Source organism: Coregonus clupeaformis, chromosome 31 (genome assembly GCF_020615455.1).
Source record: "Coregonus clupeaformis isolate EN_2021a chromosome 31, ASM2061545v1, whole genome shotgun sequence".
In the NCBI taxonomy this organism is placed as follows: Eukaryota; Metazoa; Chordata; class Actinopteri; order Salmoniformes; family Salmonidae; genus Coregonus; species Coregonus clupeaformis.
The window spans coordinates 26,338,143-26,361,327 of record NC_059222.1 but is presented as its reverse complement, the minus strand read 5'-3'; the positions used below and the strand labels follow the sequence as shown (position 1 = coordinate 26,361,327).

General features: G+C 44.2%; 1 protein-coding gene across 2 annotated transcripts; it reads left to right on the top strand.

The window, feature by feature from the left end:
* The first annotated feature begins 352 nt into the window (after positions 1-352).
* Positions 353-14,828, top strand: LOC121547318 (poly [ADP-ribose] polymerase tankyrase-2). Of its 2 annotated transcripts, XM_041858514.1 has the most exons (26): positions 353-996; positions 1,401-1,625; positions 1,845-1,940; positions 2,166-2,202; positions 2,309-2,384; positions 2,576-2,670; positions 2,800-2,866; positions 3,032-3,218; positions 3,426-3,547; positions 3,711-3,802; positions 4,010-4,088; positions 6,963-7,134; positions 7,266-7,345; positions 7,463-7,608; positions 7,765-7,930; positions 8,143-8,362; positions 9,210-9,319; positions 10,250-10,438; positions 11,118-11,462; positions 11,644-11,764; positions 12,012-12,109; positions 12,215-12,289; positions 12,501-12,606; positions 12,804-12,990; positions 13,238-13,394; positions 13,632-14,828. In XM_041858514.1, exons 1-26 carry the CDS (start codon positions 708-710, stop codon positions 13,692-13,694), a joined length of 3,600 nt encoding a protein of 1,199 aa, XP_041714448.1. In that variant the 5' UTR covers positions 353-707; the 3' UTR covers positions 13,695-14,828. The 2 variants fall into 2 exon arrangements, with proteins under 2 accessions (XP_041714448.1, XP_041714449.1); XM_041858515.1 differs by lacking the exon at positions 10,250-10,438.
* The last annotated feature ends 8,357 nt before the right edge of the window (positions 14,829-23,185 follow it).

Below are 23,185 nucleotides of genomic sequence, written 5' to 3'. Positions count from 1 at the left end.
GCCCCATGAAATTACACCATACATAGATTCTACAGACCCTACTGAGTACTCCCAACCCCACTTTTACATTGGCACAAATAGTAGTTTTTTCAATATAAGCCCAATATTGTCAACATACCACTCAGAACATTGTATTTTTCATTAGTGGTCTTAAAATAATGTTACAAAAAAATTACAAAATAAAAATAATGTATCCATTAATTCCCTCTTGCATTTGCTTATAAGCACAATAAAAATCGGCATTGATTAAAATGTAATATATTTTGAATTAGTTATCCACCTTGCAATGTTTTGAAATGCGGGATTTTATTTTGAAGGTTTCCTCATTACCATAGTAAAGTGACGTTATCGTTAGTGCTACTTGCAGAATAGCGGTTCTGTTATTTTGGGCGTACAACCACCTTTAGTTAGGCTTTAAATATTACTTAATTAATGTATTGCTTTGTGCAATCATAATGGAGTTCGGTATTAATCGATATTTTTGCAGGTGACGCATCTGCAACATGAGAGAAGCTTCAAGCCGCCGCCTACAGGCTGATTTTAATGTGGACTGTGTATGGGATGCTTATTTGACAGCGCACTGATGTTCTCGTTGCCATCAATGATTTGACTCTGACAGTCATATTTATTGTCGATATCATAGAATTCATCGCGCATTTCATGTTTTGCAACGATATGCGATAAATTCGCAGAAACTCTTCCTTTTTATGGCCTCGGTGGCACGATTTTGGATGTCTGCATACACAAATTCCAAGCCCTACGGTTACGAAAATACCACACCATTTATGTCCACCCGACAGTGTTCAAGGGTATTGGGCTTGGGTGATGCTGTCTCCCCGGGAGTACATACACCCGTGTCCGGCGAGCCTAACAGGGAGATCTTCGAGGCCTGCAGAAACGGAGATGTGGAGCGTGTGAGGAGGCTTGTCACACTGGAGAATGTAAACAGTAGAGACACTGCTGGCAGGAAATCCACCCCGCTGCATTTCGCCGCTGGTAAGAACAGTTGATACAATGTTGCTAGGCGCAGGAAACATCTCGCTACAATGTTTCACACTGCGAATGTAACATGTATAGCAGACAATGTAACAATAAACGCTGTACAGTTAATAGTTTATTGTAACAGAATAATCCAGACACAAAGGCGTCTGTACAATGTGCACCCACAATATGCACCCACTGAATAAATTGATTAATAAAGGACTTATTTTGAGGATGTATAATGTTATTATCTTGTGTTATTATACCTGCTATTTGATTTATCAATGTATTTATTAATAAGCAGTAACAGTCATTTTCCAATTATGAAAATGAATCAAAGCATAATCACTGAGTAGGTCAGCTTATGCCTCTTTGTGGACCAGGTGCACCTATAAATCCATACAATCTCTCTTATTCAGGATTTGGCCGCAGGGATGTGGTGGACTACCTACTACAAAATGGAGCCAACGTGCATGCCCGGGATGAGGGAGGCCTCGTATCCCTCCACAACGCCTGCTCCTTCGGCCATGCTGAGGTGGTCAACCTGCTCCTGCACCACGGGGCTGATGCCAACTCCAGGGACAACTGGAACTACACACCCCTCCATGAGGCTGCCATAAAGGGGAAGAGCGATGTCTGCATAGGTACAGTTGGAAAATATACATTGTTTAAGCACAGTGACTGACTGTTCTCTTATGGCTTCAAGTATCATGGTCACATCTCCAGAAGACTCAGTCATAGATACACTTTTGTAAGAGCCAAGTATGGCAACTTTGGTGTGCCCTCTTCATATTGTTGGTGTTGAACATAAGCTATTTGTTGATGTATTGTAAATGCTGATATGGGTGAATTTGGTGTTTTAGTGCTGCTGCAACATGGAGCAGAGCCAACGATTCGTAACACAGATGGGAGGACAGCGCTGGACCTGGCTGAAGCGTCCACTAAAGCAGTGCTGACCGGTGAGTGGGAGGAACATGTTCCTCACAAGCACTTTATAAGCACTACTTTCATGATTGAGTTAGTTTGCACTAATTGCATTTATTTTGGGCATGGGAACAGAATAAAACTGTTCCTCTGGGAACCAAGAGTGACAGAACAGGTAGCTGAATGAATCAAAACAATGAAGCACAAAAGTTATCTTGGAATACATGGGCTAATATGTTTCCACACTTTCCTAATCACAGGTGAATATAGAAAAGATGACCTGCTTGAAAGTGCAAGGTGGAGTATATCTCAGATTTTTAAATGACCACCATTCAGATGCCTTGTAATCGACCGTGACCATTATTGTGCTCTACATTTTCTAATACATGTGATGCTTTCATAGGAGTGGGAATGAAGACAAGTTGATGGCCCTTCTAACACCATTGAATGTGAACTGTCATGCCAGTGACGGTCGGAAGGTAAGTCACATGCTCTCCTAAACTATTCATGAAGAGACTACATTTTTCATCACCTCTCTAACATTCCAAATGCACTAAAATGAGGCAAAAGACAGATATTTGTGCCCAAAACATGTTACCAACAAAGAGTGTGTCAGTCTGGACAAACAAACAAATCCATTTTAAATGGTCCTTTGTGGTGCATCTTTCAGTCCTCCCCTCTGCATCTGGCTGCTGGCTACAACCGTGTGAAGACAGTGAAGCTGCTGTTACAGCATGGGGCTGACGTCCATGCTAAAGACAAAGGGTACGACTTGGCCTCTATGCTTTCGTCATCCTCGTTGAATCATTATTGTATGCTGCATGAAGCCATTGTATGTCTTTCCAATACTGTGCCAGCAATTTCTCTGATGGATGACTCTCTCTGACATTTCAGTGATCTGGTGCCTCTTCATAACGCCTGTTCCTATGGACATTACGAAGTCACTGAAATTTTAGTAAAGGTTTGTCTATAACACATTCTTCCTGTATGTAGCTTATGCATTTTTGTGTCACTGTGTATCAAATCTACATTTCTTAACCCAGAGGCCCATTGAACATTCAAATGCTCATTGTACAAGTCTCGTTTGACCCCCTGACTCTCCATCGCTCCTCCCTTGGTAATGCAGCATGGTGCCTGTGTGAATGCCATGGACCTGTGGCAGTTCACCCCCCTGCACGAGGCTGCCTCTAAGAATAGGGTGGACGTGTGCTCCCTGCTAGTCAGCTACGGAGCCGACCCCACTTTCCTAAACTGCCACAACAAGAGCGCCATTGACCTGTCTCCCACCTTGCAGCTCAAAGAACGCCTGGCCTGTAAGCCATGTTTATTTTTTCCTATTTTGTATTGTTCCTATTCTTTATGAACCTTATTTTTTTTGCTTAGAGGTCACCTACAATACTCTAATAAAACTTAAGGAAACAAATGATTTTAGGCAGGGGGCAACATCTTGATGATGAGCCCTGTTCTCCTTATGTAATAGTTGAAACGCTCTCTCAACTGACCTCTTGTGTCTGTGACAGATGAGTTCAGAGGTCATGCCTTGCTCCAGGCAGCACGTGAAGCTGACCTGCCCCGCCTAAAGAAGCACCTGTCACTGGAGACCATGACCTTTAAGCATCCGTTTACCCATGAAACTGCACTGGTAAGACACCTCACTACTGAGTCGCCAACGTGCTGCAGATTATACAGTCAATGTATTGCAGTGCTAGTATCACATAGATTGTTTTATTTCCCTGGGTTACTCTGTTACTCTGCTTGCCTTTCATCTAAGTAGTGTTTTAAGATCTAAGATATGTTTTTAACAGCATTGTGCAGCGACATCTCCCTATCCCAAGAGAAAACAAGTGTGTGAGTTACTGCTGAGAAAAGGGGCAAACGTGAATGAGAAGACTAAAGAGTGAGTACTGCAAAGTGTTTTCTGTGACCCTTATCCCACAAGCAATTAACAGTCACTTTACTCTTATCCTTGTTGAAATGACAGATATAAATTAGTCTGAATGCTCCGATAAGACTCTGAAGTAAAGGTTGATTGTTTTTCCATTGTGCAACCCATAGAAATAGAATTACAACCACTTTAACTTGTTTGTGATGTAATTTGTCAAAGCTTCCTGACACCCTTGCACCTAGCTTCTGAAAAGTCACACAACGACATAATCGAGGTGTTGGTGAAACATGAGGCAAAGGTAAGTTCAGGTGTTATCATAGTGTTATTAATAGCATAAAGATCAAGCCAACGTGTGTATTTGCTCTATGGCCTGTGATTCAGCGAGTGTGTGTGTGTAATCACGGTGTGTGAAAATGGTGCATCAGGACTTTAAATGTAAAAAAGATCATTGGTAGCACTAGTGCTCCCAACTTAAAGTTAGGAGCACAAAATAAAATCTAGGAACACCAGAATATATACAACTCTGGAAAAAATTAAGAGACCACTGCAAAAATATAAGTTTCTCTGGTTTTACTATTTATAGGTATGTGTTGAAATGAACATTTTTGTTTTATTCTATAAACAACTGACAACATTTCTACCAAATTCCAAATAAAAATATTGTCATTTAGAGCATTTATTTGCAGAAAATGACAACTGGTCAAAATAACAAAAAATATGCAGTGTTGTCAGACCTCGAATAATGCAAAGAAAATAAGAAAATAATGCAAAGAGAATAATGCAAAGAAAATATGTTCATTTTTAAACAACACAATACTAATGTTTTAACTAAGGAAGAGTTCAGAAATCAATATTTGGTGGAATAACCCTGATTTTCAATCACAGCTTTCATGTGTCTTGGCATGCTCTCCACCAGTCTTTCACATTGATGTTGGGTGACTTTATGCCACTCCTGGCGCAAAAATTCAAGCAGCTCTGCTTTGTTTGATGGCTTGTGACCATCCATCTTCCTCTTGATCACATTCCAGAAGTTTTCAATGGGGTTCAGGTCTGGAGATTGGGCTGGCCATGACAGGGTCTTGATCTGGTGGTCCTCCATCCACACCTTGATTGACCTGGCTGTGTGGCATGGCGCATTGTCCTGCTGGAAAAACCAATCCTCAGAGTTGGGGAACAATGTCAGAGCAAAAGGAAGCAAGTTTTCTTCCAGGACAACCTTGTACGTGGCTTGATTCATGCGTCCTTCACAAAGACACATCTGCCCGATTCCAGCATTGCTGAAGCATCCCCAGATCATCACCGATCCTACACCAAATTTCACAGTGGGTGCGAGACACTGTGGCTTGTAGGCCTCTCCAGGTCTCTGTCTAACCATTAGACGACCAGGTGTTGGGCAAAGCTGAAAATTGGACTCATCAGAGAAGATTACCTTACTCCAGTCCTCTACGGTCCAATCCTAATGGTATTTTGCAAACCTCAGCCTGGCTCTTCTTTGCTTCTCATTGATGAAGGGCTTTTTTCTAGCTTTGCACGACTTCAGCCCTGCCCCTAGGAGCCTGTTTCGAACCGTCCTCGCCGTGCACTTCACCCCAGCTGCCGTTTGCCATTCTTTTTGTAGGTCACTTGATGTCATCCTATGGTTGTTGAGTGACATTCGAATGAGTTGGCGGTCATCCCGCTCAGTAGAGTTGTTTTCGCCCTCTGCCGGTCTGTAGCTTTGTTGTCCCCAATGTCTGCTGCTTGATCTTGTTGTTATGAACCGCCGTCTTTTACATTTTAAGGATGGAAGCAACCTGACGCTCACTGTATCCCTCTGCCAGTAAAGCCAGAATTGAACCCTTCTTTTCCTCACTCAAAACTTTCCTTTTCAACTCTTTTGGCATGGTCAATAGTTATTTTTTAATTAATATTACTTTTGAGGTACTATTAGCACTGTTTTAGCCATCCAGCAGGTCCTATTGCAAGAGGATAGTGATGACCACAACAGTGGTTTTTATACTTTCCTCGTTAAATAAGATTTGGTTCATGTGATCACCTAATCAGTACCTAATTCAGTAGAATGAGGTGTGCCTGTGTTGGAATTCAACAGACACTGGAATGGAATGGCTGTCATACATGTAGAGATGCTGATTTAAGAAAAATTTGCAGTGGTCTCTTAATTTTTTCCAGAGCTGTATATATATTTTTGTATTGCTTTAAATAAAGCAAGAGATCAGTCATTCATTCAGTCATTCATGCTACGATCATTGATCTTCTAAAGAAGCTATCCATTTTCCTTTCTTTCTGTGCCCCCAAATGTTTAGATATACTGGGCTGTTAGCTAGCTAGCTAGCTAATGAGGTAAACATGACTGAACAAGGTGTAAACAAATGCCCGTGAGTGGTTTTGGAACGACCCGCAACATGGTTTATGAACAGGGCCTAAAATGATATTTTTGGTCAGGCACTCGGAAACAACTATCATTACGACAGTTATTATCTGGGTGATTTCTTTATTATTCTTTTTTTGTACCCCTTTTTCTCCCCAATTTCGTGATATCCAATTGGTGGTTACAGTCTTGTCCCATCGCTGCAACTCCCATACGGACTCGGGAGAGGCGAAGGTTGAGAGCCATGCGTCCTCCGAAACACGACCCTGCCAAGCTGCACTGCTTCTTGACACACTGCTTGCTTAACCCGGAAGTCAGCCGCACCAATGTGTCGGAGGAAACGCCGTACAACTGGCGACCGTCTCAGCGTGCATGCGCCCGGCCCGCCACAGGAGTCGCTAGAGCGCGATGGGACAAGGACATCCCGGCCGGCCAAACCCTTCTAACCTGGAAGACGCTGGGCCAATTGTGCGTCACCTCATGGGTCTCCCGGTCACAGCCGAATGCGACACAGCCCGGGATCAAACCCGGATCTGTAGTGACGCCTCAAGCACTGCAGTGCCTTAGACCGCTGCGCCACTCGGGAGGCCCTGGGTGAATTTTTTTTTTCTCCCCCTGGTCGCACTGGTGCTCCCAAAATAAAATGTCAGGTCACACAGGAAATATCAAGGAGCATATGCAACCAAAATGGTCACACTTCAGAGCGCTGGGTGCAATGCATGTGATTCTTGATAATACAAATTGTCAATATTTTAATTGTATCTGTCCCTATCAAATAAATGAATTACTATTATCTCCCTATAGGTCAATGCCCTGGACAACCTGGGCCAGACAGCCCTGCACCGTGCAGCCCACTGTGGCCACCTCCAGACCTGCCGTCTGCTGCTGAACTCAGGCTGCGACCCCCTCATCATGTCTCTACAGGGCTTCTCTCCATCCCAAATGGGCAATGAGCGCGTGCAGGAGATACTGCATGGTAGGCTGGAAACAGCTAGGAGTATGTTACATGTTACACAAACAGACAGGAACCTGGTTTGTGATGATCATTCAGGGTTGAAATATTTGTTCCCATTTCAAGTGTCAATACATTTCTTATTTGTCTTTCAGAGGGAACTCTGATTGGAAACTCTGATGTTGACCGGCAGTTGCTAGAAGCCTCCAAGTCTGGCGATTTGGAAATTGTTAAAGTAACTAACTCCAGTACATTTAGGCAAAATCTGTCAACCAATGTCATAATGTTAACACTCATATTACAACTGATTTGTTTCAAATGGTAACAGCATGTCTGCTGTCTATGTGTGCAGAAGCTGTGCACCATGCAGAATGTGAACTGTAGGGATGTAGAGGGCCGTCAATCCACCCCGCTCCACTTTGCGGCGGGGTATAACCGCGTGTCTGTGGTGGAGTACCTTCTACTGCATGGGGCTGATGTCCATGCCAAAGACAAAGGGTGAGCACAGGTCTTGACTTGGGCCAGGAGCTTTTCCTGGTCAGGTCATTTGGTCAGGAAAAACGCAAGGCTCTACCTATTCTCCAATGGGCCTGAGTTCGACTCGTCACTCAGAAGGATAATGCGTGTGCGTCTCTCTCGCTCTGTGTCCTGCAGTGGCCTGGTCCCCCTGCACAACGCCTGCTCCTATGGTCACTATGAGGTGGCTGAATTGCTGGTCATCCACGGGGCTGTGGTCAACGTAGCTGACCTGTGGAAGTTTACCCCTCTGCACGAGGCCGCTGCCAAGGGAAAATACGAGATCTGCAAACTGCTGCTGCAGGTAAGGAGTTAGTTTCTTTTCAACTGTGTTGGACCATCTGCAGTGCCACTTGGATTTGAATGATTGAGTCATCACTTATCCTGAAAACGATTACGTTTGAATTTTGAGAGACCAGATACATCCTGATCCTATGCTGTAGAACATAAATAATACAGAGCCTTCCTGTTCTAGCTTCCTGTTCTAAACACACACCGCTATCTCTCCCCTCCCAGCACGGTGCAGACCCGACCAAGAAGAACCGAGATGGGAGCACTCCACTGGACCTGGTGAAGGACGGGGATACTGACATCCAGGACCTGCTAAGAGGAGACGCTGCCTTGCTGGACGCAGCCAAGAAGGGCTGTCTGGCCCAGGTCGAGAAGCTCTGCAGCCCTGATAATGTTAACTGTAGAGACGCACAGGGACGGCACTCGACACCGCTACACCTGGCAGGTCAGTCAGCGCACTGGAGCTTTCTGTAAGGACAGTGATCTTGAACCCTAGTCATTGAGCGCTTCAGGGTGTACAAGCCATTGTTCCAACCAAACATTCATAAGTTTAAGGATAAGTTTAAGGACCAGGGTTTAGAATATTTATTGAGGAAATGGAATGGATGTGAGAATCGATGGATTCAGGAGGGGAATAAGAATGGACCGTGTGAAGCAGAGGGCTGTAGATGAAGGATCCAGGGGGGTGGACTCTGTAGAGTTTGGCTTGGAGTCCCAGATAGACCTCATCATCAGGCTGTGGTAGTTAGGCTGCTGTGGTGATGGCAGGCCCCCAGGAGATCCTTAGAAGAACTTAACATATACTAGATATAAGGAGAGGGGGTGCAAAATGTGATAAGGCTAGTAATGCACAGAGTTGTGTGACATGTACTGCAGAACCAAAAAAAAGAGGAGGAATATTAGTTTGGTCAGGTTTAAGTAGGGTGGCAGTGGTGATTAAGGAGAGTGAGGACAGGTGTGGAGGCTGATTAGCAATGAGTTGCAGCTGATGCTTGTTGCAGAGCTGCGTTCAAGGCAACTAGTTATGGTGTTGCAAACGAGCATGGATGCTGATTGGCAATTAGTAGCAGCTGGCGCTTGTTCAGTTACTAGGGAGCTGTGTTCAAGGCAATTAGTTAAAATGTTACATTCAAGTCTGGTCTTCTCTCCTGAATTTGATTGATTCAACTAACTTATCATTAACGGCTGAAAAGCTGCCCTTCAGGATCAGGAATGGACTATGGATTTAGGAGAATAACATTTTCAGGGAACTGCAGTTTCTGATTAAACTAATTATGTGTCTATTGTGTCAGCTGGCTACAACAACCTGGAGGTAGCAGAGTACCTGCTTCAGCATGGAGCGGAGGTCAACTCCCAGGACAAGGGAGGGCTCATCCCCCTGCACAATGCTGCCTCCTACGGAGTGAGTCCCAGTTACCCTAATCTACTGTACACACTCACAGTACAATCACGCTCTAAAGGTGTCCATTGAGTCTTCCTACTACCTGTACGGTATGATTTCTCAGAGTCACAAAAGTAAACAGGATGTATAGAGACTTGATTGATGTGCCTAGGTTTTTTAATGAAAAAGTCAGTGTCTCATTCTTGGCATACCAAACACTCACCAAGTTCCTTGTCAAAGGCTTCTTTAAATGTTTTACCATGAATAGGTTTCAGAGATGACGCATACCTCTGTGCATTGATCGAAAAAGGAGTCTTCTGCGGCCTCTAGAACAAGCTCCTTTTAAAAAGAATGTAATCATGAATTGGTTTCAGTGATGAGGCGAGGGGTGAAGTATGTATGTTTGCCAAATGATTAGCACTCATGTCTCTGACACAAAAGGCCAGTAGATTGCTTTGATCAGACCCTTGAGAAACGAGGAGCTCATCACACCACAGTCCTCCCCCGCCGCCTGGTGCTTGCTCTAACGCCACACACAGATTGGATCCTCTCAAATAAGGGGGTTTCGTCTGGATAATCTCATGCATTACATTCACATCACTGTGGTAGAAAGTAGTGCAATGTAGAATTGCATTACAGATATAAGCTGTGGCCAGAGAAAGCAATGCAGTTGAGATTTGTTTAACGTAGGGTGATGAGATTTTTTTGAAACCAATATTAGTAACCCTTTCTTTCCCTATAGATGTTTCTCCCGCTTTTGTTTGCTTTGTTTCCTAAGTCTGTGTTGGTTGGGTTTCCATCTCAACCTAGAGAGTAGAAGAGAAAGGGTGAATTGACTTGTAGAAGTCATGCCCAGTAGAAGTCCTATATCTGAGTCGACCAAAAGAATGAGAGAAAGTTACAAGACACGAACCAAGAGCCAAGTGGAGTCCAATGTGTTCTCATTTGCAGCATGTGGATGTGGCTGCTTTGCTCATCAAGTACGACGCATGCGTGAACGCCACAGATAAGTGGGCGTTCACCCCACTGCACGAGGCAGCGCAGAAAGGGAGGACCCAGCTGTGTGCCCTGCTATTGGCTCACGGGGCTGACCCCGCGCTCCGCAACCAGGAAGGCCAATCACCGCTGGACCTCGTTACGGTATCCATCCACACACACTCGCTATCCTGTCTCTGAGCTGACAACCCCTCCCCAACACAGGAGTGTGTGGGAAGGGGTGACAATCTGTCATCCTCACATCCACCACACTCACCTGTTTGTCATGTCTACTGCTTTTGGATACATTAAATCCCTCAAATCACAACAACACCCTGACATATTGTATATTGTGTTTGTGATTCGTGTTAACAGCATGTTAAACATCACCTATATAGAGTCTTTGGAATTCTTCCCAGAGTTTTGCTGTTGTTGAGGAGATTCAATGTCTCTCAATGCTTGTTTCTCCACTCCCACATGGCCTGACCTTCACCAGCACCCACTGGAGGACATTACCTCTTTCTAAATAGAAGAGAGGATCTGTCTCTGGCAATGAAATGCCTGGAAAGCTCTCTCACTCTCATCATACATTGCTAAATGACTTGAATGGACTGTATGCATGTCAAGGGTTTGCTCATATAGGGGCATGTAGCCTTATTCATACTTGCTATGCTCTTATGGGTTATTGATGTGTTGGCAACGATCGCTAATGCAGTCTAATCGTGTTCCTCTGCATGGTTGTACTGTGATTGAGTCTTCAATATTTTGTGTCATTCTTCATTTCTCCTCCACGACTTGGTAAATTAGTGACAATGCCTCTTTATCCTTTCTTTACTTTCTACAGGTGGACGATGTTCGTGCCTTGTTGACAGCGGCCATGCCACCTTCAGCCCTACCCGGTTGCTATAAACCCCAGGTAATCAGTATGCCTGCCCCTGTAGGGGTGGTAGTCCCCCCCAGCCTCTCAGCCAACTCCACACCTCTGTCCACCCTGGCCTCCAGCAGCAGTCTGGACAACCAGGCCACTGCCTCCACCTGCACTGCCTTCCCTGAGCTACCTGCTCTCCTGGGGCCCTCTGGGGCTGTGGGCACGGACAAGAAGGAGGGTCCAGGTGTGGATCTGAGTATCGGACAGTTCCTCAACAACCTTGGACTGGAACACCTACTTGAGATCTTTGACAGAGAGCAGGTAAGCTGAACTCCAAAACGCAGCTTGCTTATGTCTGATAACTTAGATAAACCTCCTATATAAAAAACTTCAAGGATGTCTTCAGCATCTGATGTTCCACAATAGGCCTATGAAGCATTGCTTAAGATGCTGAAGGTGAGATCTGACATTATTTAAAGTTCACAGTTTTCCCTTTTTGAAGATAACTCTGGATGTCCTGGTAGAGATGGGACACAAGGAGCTGAAAGAGATCGGTATCAACGCCTACGGACACAGACACAAGATTATTAAAGGAGTGGAGAGACTCATTAGCGGACCTCAAAGTACGTTTACAGACTATAGGATCCATGCTGTTGTCCATAACACAGGGGTTCACTTCAAATGTATGTTAATGTATTTAGCCTTTTCAAAGTGTTTCAAAGGGCTGTTAGTGAATGCAACCCTCAAAGATTTAGATTTTTACTTGATCTTTATGTATGAAAGAACAGCATGCTTCGATTGAGGTTCACATCCTGAATGAAGTTTTTAACTACTGCAATACTAAAAGAAGTTCACGTTCATGTGATGCAGATTTGAACCCGTACCTTACGTTGAACACTGCAAACAGTGGGACCATACTTATCGATCTGGCATCGGACGACAAGGAGTTTCAGTTGGTGGAGGAGGAGGTACAACCAACAAGATGACTCTCTATCAAAGTCTTGCATCTTATTTTTATATCTTGTTGTAAATTAGAAAAAGTTGACTCGATTTTGAGTCTTGTTTTTGAACAGCTACAGAGTACGATCAGAGAGCACAGAGATGGAGGCCTTGCCGGAGGGGTTTTCAACAGATACAACATTGCTAAGGTACAGTTTGCTGGTTTCTATCCACATTAGGAAGGCAAGCTCTGTTTTATCATGTCCACTTTAATCCAATTCCAATCCTAGACCAATTCAATCAAAGTCCAGTTAATGGAAGTCATTATACAACCGTACATTCAGTTCATGTTATTACAACTTTATTAACCACGATTGGAAGAGTACTGTTAATTCACACTTTTCCCCTCTTGAACTGCAGATCCAGAAAGTGTGCAACAAGAAGCTTTGGGAGAGGTACACCCATCGAAGGAAGGAGGTCTCCGAGGAGAATCACAATCACTCCAATGAACGGATGTTGTTCCACGGTAAGAGAATAATACACAGAATAGCACATTCCAATGAGAACCCATCATCCATGACACTCCAGAAACCACTTGGGTCATGTGTTCCAGGTTGATATTTTCTTGTCTGCATGTTGTTTGCTTTCACAAGTGTTTTGGACACTCAGAAATCCTATTTACAACAGCTCATTCCAGCATTGATTCCGCTCTTGACCCAACAGGTTCGCCGTTTGTGAACGCCATCATCCACAAGGGTTTCGATGAGAGGCATGCTTACATAGGCGGCATGTTCGGAGCTGGCATCTACTTTGCTGAGAACTCTTCTAAGAGTAACCAGTACTTCTACGGGATAGGAGGCGGCACAGGCTGCCCTCTGCACAAAGACAGGTCCTGCTACGTGTGCCAAAGGTAAACCAGCCATCCAGTCCTTTTGATGTTTCTCTACCATAGTAAACCATATCAAAGCTGAGGTCTTAGTCACCACAGTTCATCTAAACCAAGCCATAGCTGGGCACAAATAACACACAAATGAGAGTTTCACATGGTTAAGAATGGCTCAAATGTATCAAGTGGATTGATTGAATGGAGGTTCCTTCCTGGCATCACATGTGGCATGATATCTGATTGTCTGTGGTGTTGTTCTATGGGTCTTCAGGCACCTGCTGTTCTGCAGGGTGACCCTGGGCAAGTCCTTCCTGCAGTTCAGTGCCATGAAGATGGCCCACTCCCCTCCAGGACACCACTCTGTCACAGGGAGGCCCAGTGTCAACGGACTGGCACTGGCAGAGTATGTCATCTACAGAGGAGAGCAGGTATGGTAACTAGTGGCTTTGGCAACTGCATTAGTGTGCGCCTTTCATTTTGACACTGAGTCAACAACTGAAGTCACAAGTGTCACTGGATTGTCATACTTTGTCATCAACCTTACATTACATGTGTAATACTGCTCCTCTTGGATCGAATGTGTTAATTGTATGGTAACATGCCCTTAGGACTACCAAGCAGTTAAAATTGGCTTGATCTGACACCTCTGTAATTTACTCCTCTAGGCCTATCCAGAGTATTTGATCACCTATCAGATATTAAAGCCTGATGCCTCTGCGGATGGATAGAAGTGGAACGGAGGAGGGAAAACAAGTTAATTGTACAGAAGAACATCTCAGCCTCTTTCTGTTATGTTCCGTGCAGCAACAGCTTTACTAAATGCATGCACAAACATGTTTTTTATTTTTTATTTGAAGCACTTGTTTTTTTGGGTGGCGGGGGTACTGTAGCCGTTCTAACAAATGCTGTGTAGGACAACTACAACTGGTTAAAGTCTAACAGTGTAATAAAATAAAAAAATCTGTGTTACATTAGGGCACATTGCAAAAAGTTTAAGTAGTTATTTTATGAAGACATTGTATATACTTTTGTACTAGCATGTTAATTTATTTAAAATGTGTATGCCCAAGTTATTGTCAGTGAATTACGTATAGAATATGTATTTCATCGAAACCACTAGTCAAAATCTGTGTTTTCAAAGTCTGCCTTGTGGGGATGTCTGAGTCATCTTCATTAGGACACATCGTAGCAAAACGTTTCAAAGGCTGTGCAATGGGAAATGAACATTTCTTATTGGACAAGCCTAGATGGTCACTCGCTGTTTCTGTCAGTTTTCTTCCATTGGTGCCTGTTGCCTAATGGCTTATTTATCCAGTATTGTAAATCAGCAGCTGTACACAATTTTTGATCATTATCCAGTTAGAGGATGGATTGTTTGGGCTACATAGTGAGAGTTAAAAGATCAGGATCAGTGTCCTTTCATTCAGTAATGGTGGCCGCAGCGAAGTCTTCAAATTTGAGGACTCCTAAATTGTCATAATCTCAAGCCCCTCTACAAAGTATGTTGCTTTGAAATCTGTTTGTTTTACACAACACACAAGGGTGATGAGACTATGCAGAGAAAACAAAAAATGTCGTTTGTCAATTTCCCTCTGTCAGTGTTTGGATGCGCTGTGTGAACCTTGTCTGTCATTTAAAATAATGTGAAGTTAATTTACACTAATATGCTGTGGTTGCATAATGTTCTTGCAGCACTTTGTTCCTTTTGCATGGTATTCCTGTCTGGTTAACTCTCATTACAGAGTTGTAAGTCATGTTTAAACAGTGTTTGTTTAGTGCTACTTGGATGTATCATGGCTGGATCTGAGTGGGAATAATCTCCACACAAACAGCCACATCAAAATAAATGAGCTATTTGTGAATCCTTGGTTGTAAATTGTTTGCAGCCTACTGTAAATCATTTTTTGTAGTTGCATGTAATCACTTATGTACCAAACCTAGCTGTGTCTGTTTTTGTAAACTATCATTGTTAATTACTCATTTTTCACTTGTCAGTATGACGTCTCCCAAGATAGTGGCTATGTCCGATTACCCTTAAACCGCTTAACTGCACTCATTTTGGTGTTAGATCTAGTAGAATTCGCTCGTCTTTTCCGACACATGTTTGACAACAGCTGATAAAAAATGATGCGCTGTACCAAAATGAACGAATCGCGGGAATCAACGCAATCACGCATTAGATGACGTATTCGGAGTACTATTTTCGAAATGTCACATGGCCTACTATAAACTTTATTTTTTCGCATACTATTTAGTACGCTAGTATGGATATTATATATACAGCCACTGTCTTCCTTCCTACCTAGGCTACCGCTCTCCTGCCGCGCTGTTTTTATGAGCCACTGAGTGTCCAATAGATGGCACCGTATCACTCTTCAGTTCAAGATGTTTTGACATGCAAGAGAAGACATTAAGGGCCATAGGAGTGGGCTTGTTACAGTTTAATGTAGTGGAACATTTTGTCCTTTCTGAACTGAGATATACACTACAAAGCGGGATAGCAGAATTAGTGAGACAACTTTGGTCAATTCTGAGTTCAACTTGGGATAACCATTGACAAGAAGGTGGCTCACCTTTTAGCCAGGCAGGGGAGAGTCGGGCAAAAGTAACATGCCCATTTTCTCATAACACAGAAGGTACAATGATCCAGTGGAGTCAGCGCGTTCCTAATGTGGAGGTCGACTTACCTGCAAAAAAAACAGTTCAGTCCAACCATGTTCCACCAAATTAAACAAAACGTGGTTTTGAGCGATGGAAGTAAAAAAACAAAAACGATGGAATTGTTTTTCGGTTGTAAGAGGTGTGTTTAGTTGTTAAAGGTTCCAAACATATGTCATTTTCTTAACCCATCTAGTGACTAAATGACAGCATTGCTTTCAAGTATAATGCTAGCTAGTCTTGGGTGTTAGTTAGCCTGGGGGAAGTTACAGGACAGATGGGTGGGACGAAAGTAACAATATAAACTGATGACCTCGAATAAAATAAAGTTTAAGCACAGGCCATTGTCTCCTCTAGTTCATATTGCGTTTATTATGTTAGCAAAATATCAACAAGTGACTGAATGTTTGAAAATTATGACATTAGAATTATGCCTTAATCAATTCACTTGGTGGTTAAATATATATTTTATGATTCTCGAGGTCAATTACCTTATATCAAGCCATGGAAGTGTGATAAGCATGATGAGTTTGCCATTTGTGAAGGGAATAAAGATGTTTATAATAATATACAGTGGGGAGAACAAGTATTTGATACACTGCCGATTTTGCAGGTTTTCCTACTTGCAAAGCATGTAGAGGTCTATAATATTTATCATAGGTACACTTCAACTGTGAGAGACTAAAACAAAAATCCAGAAAATCACATTTGTATGATTTTTAAGTAATTAATTTGCATTTTATTGCATGACATAAGTATTTGATCACCTACCAACCAGTAAGAATTCTGGCTCTCACAGACCTGTTAGTTTTTCTTTAAGAAGCCCTCCTGTTCTCCACTCATTACCTGTATTAACTGCACCTGTTTGAACTCGTTACCTGTATAAAAGACACCTGTCCACACACTCAATCAAACAGACTCCAACCTCTCCACAATGGCCAAGACCAGTGAGCTGTGTAAGGACATCAGGGATAAAATTGTAGACCTGCACAAGGCTGGGATGGGCTACAGGACAATAGGCAAGCAGCTTGGTGAGAAGGCAATAACTGTTGGCGCAATTATTAGAAAATGGAAGAAGTTCAAGATGATGGTCAATCACCCTCGGTCTGGGGCTCCATGCAAGATCTCACCTCGTGGGGCATCAATGATCATGAGGAAGGTGAGGGGTCAGCCCAGAACTACACAGCAGGACCTGGTCAATGACCTGAAGAGAGCTGGGACCACAGTCTCAAAGAAAACCATTAGTAACACACTACGCCGTCATGGATTAAAATCCTGCAGCGCACGCAAGGTCCCCCTGCTCAAGCCAGCGCATGTCCAGGCCCGTCTGAAGTTTGCCAATGACCATCTGGATGATCCAGAGGAGGAATGGGAGAAGGTCATGTGGTCTGATGAGACAAAAATAGAGCTTTTGGTCTAAACTCCACTCGCCGTGTTTGAAGGAAGAAGAAGGATGAGTACAACCCCAAGAACACCATCCCAACCGTGAAGCATGAAGGTGGAAACATCATTCTTTGGGGATGCTTTTTCTGCAAAGGGGACAGGACGACTGCACCGTATTGAGGGGGAGGATGGATGGGGCCATGTATCCCGAGATCTTGGCCAACAACCTCCTTCCCTCAGTAAGAGCATTGAAGATGGGTCGTGGCTGGGTCTTCCAGCATGACAATGACCCGAAACACACAGCCAGGGCAACTAAGGAGTGGTTCCGTAAGAAGCATCTCAAGGTCCTGGAGTGGCCTAGCCAGTCTCCAGACCTGAACCCAATAGAAAATCTTTGGAGGGAGCTGAAAGTCCCTATTGCCCAGCGACAGCCCCGAAACCTGAAGGATCTGGAGAAGGTCTGTATGGAGGAGTGGGCCAAAATCCCTGCTGCAGTGTGTGCAAACCTGGTCAAGACCTACAGGAAACGTATGATCTCTATAATTGCAAACAAAGGTTTCTGTACCAAATATTAAGTCCTGCTTTTCTGATGTATCAAATACTTATGTCATGCAATAAAAAGCAAATTAATTACTTAAAAATCATATAATGTGATTTTCTGGATTTTTGTTTTAGATTCCGTCTCTCACAGTTGAAGTGTACCTATGATACAAATTACAGACCTCTACATGCTTTGTAAGTAGGAAAACCTGCAAAATCTGCAGTGTATCAAATACTTGTTCTCCCCACTGTGTATATATATATATATATATATATATACACACACCAGTACTATATACTACCAGTCAAAAGTTTGGACACACCTACTCATTCAAGGGTTTTTCTTTATTTTTTACATTGTAGAATAATAGTGAAGACATCAAAACTATGAAAAAAGCACATAAGGAATCATGTAGTAACCAAAAAAGTGTTAAACAAATCAAAATATATTTGAGATTCTTCAAATAGCCACCCTTTGACTTGATGACAGCTTTGCACACTCTTGGCATTCTTTCAACCAGCTTCATGAGGTAGTCACCTGGAATGCATTTAAATTAACAGGTGTGCCTTCTTAAAAGTTAATTTGTGGAATTTATTTCGTTCTTAATGCGTTTGAGCCAATCAGTTGTGTTGTGACAAGTTAGGGGGGTATACAGAAGACAGCCCTATTTGGTAATAAGACCAAGTCGATATTATGGCAAGAACAGCTCAAATAAGCAAAGAGAAACGACAGTCCATCATTACTTTATGACATGAAGGTCAGTCAATCCGGAAAATTTCAAGAACTTTGAATGTTTCTTCAAGTGCAGTCGCAAAAACCATCAAGCACTATGATGAAACTGGCTCTCATGAGGACCGCCACAGGAATGGAAGACCCAGAGTTACCTCTGCTGCAGAGGATAAGTTCATTAGAGTTACCAGCCTCAGAAATTGCAGCCCAAATAAATGCTTCACAGAGTTCAAGTCACAGACACATCTCAACATCAACTGTTCAGAGGGGACTGTGTGAATCAGGCCTTCATGGTCAAATTGCTACAAAGAAACCACTACTAAAGGACACCATTAAGAAGAAGAGACTTGCTTGGGCCAAGAAACACGAGCAATGGACATTAGACCGGTGGAAATTTGTCCTTTGGTCTGGAGTCGAAATTTGACATATTTGGTAACTTTTGTCAAACGTTTCGGGTAGCCTTCCACAAGCTTCCCACAATAAGTTGGGTGAATTTTGGCCCATTCCTCCTGACAGAGCTGGTGTAACTGAGTCAGGTTTGTAGGCCTCCTTGCTCGCACACGCTTTTACAGTTCTGCCCACAAATGTTCTATAGGATTAGGGTCAGGGCTTTGAGAAGGCCACTCCAATACCTTGACTTTGTTGTCCTTAAGCCATTTTGCCACAACTTTGGAAGTATGCTTGGGGTCATTGTCCATTTGGAAGACCCATTTGCGACCAAGCTTTAACTTCCTGACTGATGTCTTGAGATGTTGCTTCAATATATTCACATAATTTTCCTTCCTCATGATGCCATCTATTTTGTGAAGTGCACCAGTCCCTCCTGCAGCAAAGCACCCCCACAGCATGATGCTGCCACCCCCGTGCTTCACGGTTGGGATGGTGTTCTTCGGCTTGCAAGCTACCCCGTTTTTCCTCCAAACATAACGATGGTCATTATAGTCAAACAGTTCTATTTTTGTTTCATCAGACCAGAGGACATTTCTCCAAAAAAGTACGATCTTTGTCCCCATGTGCAGTTGCAAACCGCAGTTTTTCTATGGCGGTTTTGGAGCAGTGGCTTCTTCCTTGCTGAACAGCCTTTCAGGTTATGTCGATATAGGACTCGTTTTACTGTGGATATAGATAATTTTGTACCTGTTTCCTCCAGCATCTTCACAAGGTCCTTTGCTGTTGTTCTGGGATTGAGTTGCACTTTTCGCACCAAAGTACGTTCATCTCTAGGAGACAGAAGGCGTCTCCTTCTTGAGCGGTATGACGGCAGCGTGGTACCTTCAGGCATTTGGAAATTGCTCCCAAGGATGAACCAGACTTGTGTAGGTCTACAAATTTTTTTCTGAGGTCTTGGCAGATTTCTTTTGATTTTCCCATGATGTCAAGCAGAGAGGCACTGAGTTTGAAGGTAGGCCTGAAATACATCCACAGGTACACCTCCAATTGACTCATATGATGTCAATTAGCCTATCAGAAGTTTCTAAAGTCATGACATCATTTTCTGGAATTTTCCAAGCTGTTTAAAGGCACAGTCAACTTAGTGTATGTAAACTTCTGACCCACTGGAATTGTGATACAGTGAATTATTGTCACGATCGTTTACGTACGAGACGGACCAAGGCGCAGCGTGATAAGCGTACATTTTATTTAAGTACTTAACACACGACAAAACAAAAAACAAACGATACGTGAAGTCCTAGGTTACACAAAACAAACCTTTACGGAACAAGATCCCACACGACTAGTGCCAAACAGGCTGCCTAAGTATGGTCCCCAATCAGAGACAACGAGTTACAGCTGCCTCTGATTGGGAACCACCCTGGCCAACATAGATCCACACGATCTAGAAACAAACATAGAAAATAATATATAGAAACTCCACACCCTGGCTCAACATTTAAGAGTCCCCAGAGCCAGGGCGTGACAATTATAAGTGAAATAATCTGTCTGTAACAATTGTTGGAAAAATTACTTTCTCTCCACCTCCCCGTTGCGCCCCTGGTCTGGTCTGGCACCGCTGACTGGAGCTGGACCCGACGACGGTGGATCGATCTGTACAGGCTCCGGACTGGAGCCGCTGGCCGGAGCTGGATTGGGCACCGGTGGAGCGGATTCCTCTGGCTCCGGAGTGGATCCGCTGACAGGAGTTGGACCGGACCCCGGTGGAGCGGATTGCTCTGGCTCCGGAGTGGAGCAGCTGACTGGTGCCGGACCAGGCACCGGTGGAACAGGCACGGGCCGTGCCGGACTGGACACACGCACCACTGGCTTGGTGCGGGGAGCAGGAGCGGGCCGGACCGGGCTGACGACACGCACCACTGGCTTGGTGCGGGGAGCAGGAGCGGGCCAGACCAGGCTGACGACGCGCACCACAGGCTTGGTGTGGGGAGCAGGAACGGGCCGCACCGGGCTGATGACGCGCACCACTGGCTTGGTGCGGGGAGCAGGAACGGGCCGGACCGGGCTGACGACGCGCACCACTGGCTTGGTGCGGGGAGCAGGAACGGGCCGGACCGGGCTGACGACGCGCACCACTGTCTTGGTGCAAGGGCAGGAACAGGCCGGACCGGGCTGACGACGCGCACCACTGGCTTGGTGCGAGGGGCAGGAACAGGCCGGATCGGGCTGGCGACGCGCACCACTGGCTTGGCGCGAGGGACAGGAACAGGCCGGACCGGGCTGGCGACGCGCACCACTGGCTTGGCGCGAGGGACAGGAACAGGCCGGACCGGGCTGGCGACGTGCACCACTGGCTTGGCGCGAGGGACAGGAACATTTATTGGGGCTGTCTCTCGGGCTTCCTCCTCGGCCGGCACCTCCTGCGTTGCCGCTGCTCCTCTCTATAGCGCGCCTCCACAGTCTCCTCCCAAGGACGGCGATCCATTCCGGCCTGAATCTCCTCCCAAGTCCAGGATCCCTTCCCGTCCAGGATCTCCTCCCACGTCCAGGCTGTCTGTTCCTGGACACGCTGCTTGGTCCTTAGTTGGTGGGATCTTCTGTCACGATCGTTTACGTACGAGACGGACCAAGGCGCAGCGTGATAAGCGTACATTTTATTTAAGTACTTAACACACGACAAAACAACAAACAAACGATACGTGAAGTCCTAGGTTACACAAAACAAACCTTTACAGAACAAGATCCCACACCGACTAGTGCCAAACAGGCTGCCTAAGTATGGTCCCCAATCAGAGACAACGAGTTACAGCTGCCTCTGATTGGGAACCACCCTGGCCAACATAGATCCACACGATCTAGAAACGAACATAGAAAATAATATATAGAAACTCCACACCCTGGGTCAACATTTAAGAGTCCCCAGAGCCAGGGCGTGACAATTATAAGTGAAATAATCTGTCTGTAACAATTGTTGGAAAAATTACTTGTGTCATGCACAAAGTAGATGTCCTAACTGACTTGCCAAAACGGTAGTTTGTTAACAAGAAATGTGTGGAGTGGTTGAAAAACCAGTTTTAATGACTCCAACCTAAGTGTATGTAAACTTCCGACTTCAACTGTAGATGGGTTAATCCATTTTGAATTCAGGCTGTAACACAACAAAATGTGGAATAAGTCAAGGGGTATGAATACTTTCTGAAGGCACTGTACATCCCAAAGAGCATCTCTACCAAATTTTGCGCCAGTAGCAACGTGTGGGTAAAATCACTTGGGAAGCCAGAAGAAAAATGCCATTTTACAACCTGTGTTGTGATAATTGCGTTGTTTGCTCTATAACCTGTTTGTTCATATGCTTTGCAACCTTGATATATAGGCCTAAGGCCGAGACAATAAGAAGACACAGTGGCAGAATAAATTCAACCACACCTTTTTTTCATCACAAAACTGGAGAGCAACCTCTGTCCGGTGAAGTCTACAAAGCATATTGCATGTAACAAACAGTTACATGACCTACAGCATGGTCAAGCAAGTTAATGTTTTGGACATTTTTTGACTAGTAAACAACTATTGATTTAGAACCACAGAGAGTTACCACGTCGCAAAGAATACATGAGCTGCCGCCACTATTCTAGCACCATTTCAACTTCAACATTTCAACATCATCAAATCACTTATGCTTAGTCTAATACAGTGACAACTAAAAGATACCAGAAACAATTTAGTCCAATCAACATAAGCTAAATATGATGTGGCTGGCCATGGTTCTGATTTGTGTGTGTGTGTGTGCTTGCGCGTTAGTGCATGTAGAAAAAACATGTTGACTCACCCTACTTGTGGAGAAACGCCAATGCCATCCTCTCTTTCATGTTGACGAAACGGTCTATCACTCTGTCATACAGTACATGCTTTTATTTTTTGTTGTCCCTACCTGGCTAAAATGGTTGCCCGCTAGCCTAACTTCCTTTCATGGGCAACGTTAGCTAGTTAACATTAGCCTTCTACATGCTACATATTGAACTTCCATCCTCTCAGTCCAGGGGCACAATTTATGAATTTATGGTTGGATCAGAATTGCCGTTATAGTCATTGGCTAGTACGGAGAATTAAGTAAAACTACAAGTCCAAATCCCTATCTCCATCCCATGGTTAATTTAGGAAATAGACAATTTTAGGACAACAACACAAGTAGATGCAACAATTCAAGTTGACCTATTTCTCTTGATGTGATGTGATTGGAGTGAAGCCAATGCCAAACTGGCTACCCTTTACACTTCTTTTTTGGTGCTCCAGGACCATTCACAGTTGAGCTCGCTCAGTTTAGCTCAAGTCTGATTGGCTATTATTTTATACGGTTTTTTATCAAGGGAGGCCAAGTGCTCGCTAGCTTCCCTTGCATTCAATGCTAGGGGCGGCAACAATGTCATACTTGACCAAACAGCATCAGACACAGAGACAGAGGTCGCTGTTTCGCTCACTCAGATGCTTTCTCCGGTGAGATTCAGCCTCTTACAAATT

Bases quoted from the DNA above. Each gene is read 5' to 3' on its own strand.
- LOC121547318 (XM_041858514.1), top strand. From the start codon at position 708: ATGGCCTCGGTGGCACGATTTTGGATGTCTGCATACACAAATTCCAAG. The intron at 1,626-1,844 runs GTACAGTTGGAA...TTGGTGTTTTAG, and splicing joins GAAGAGCGATGTCTGCATAG to TGCTGCTGCAACATGGAGCA. The intron at 12,607-12,803 runs GTAAGAGAATAA...TTGACCCAACAG, and splicing joins TGAACGGATGTTGTTCCACG to GTTCGCCGTTTGTGAACGCC.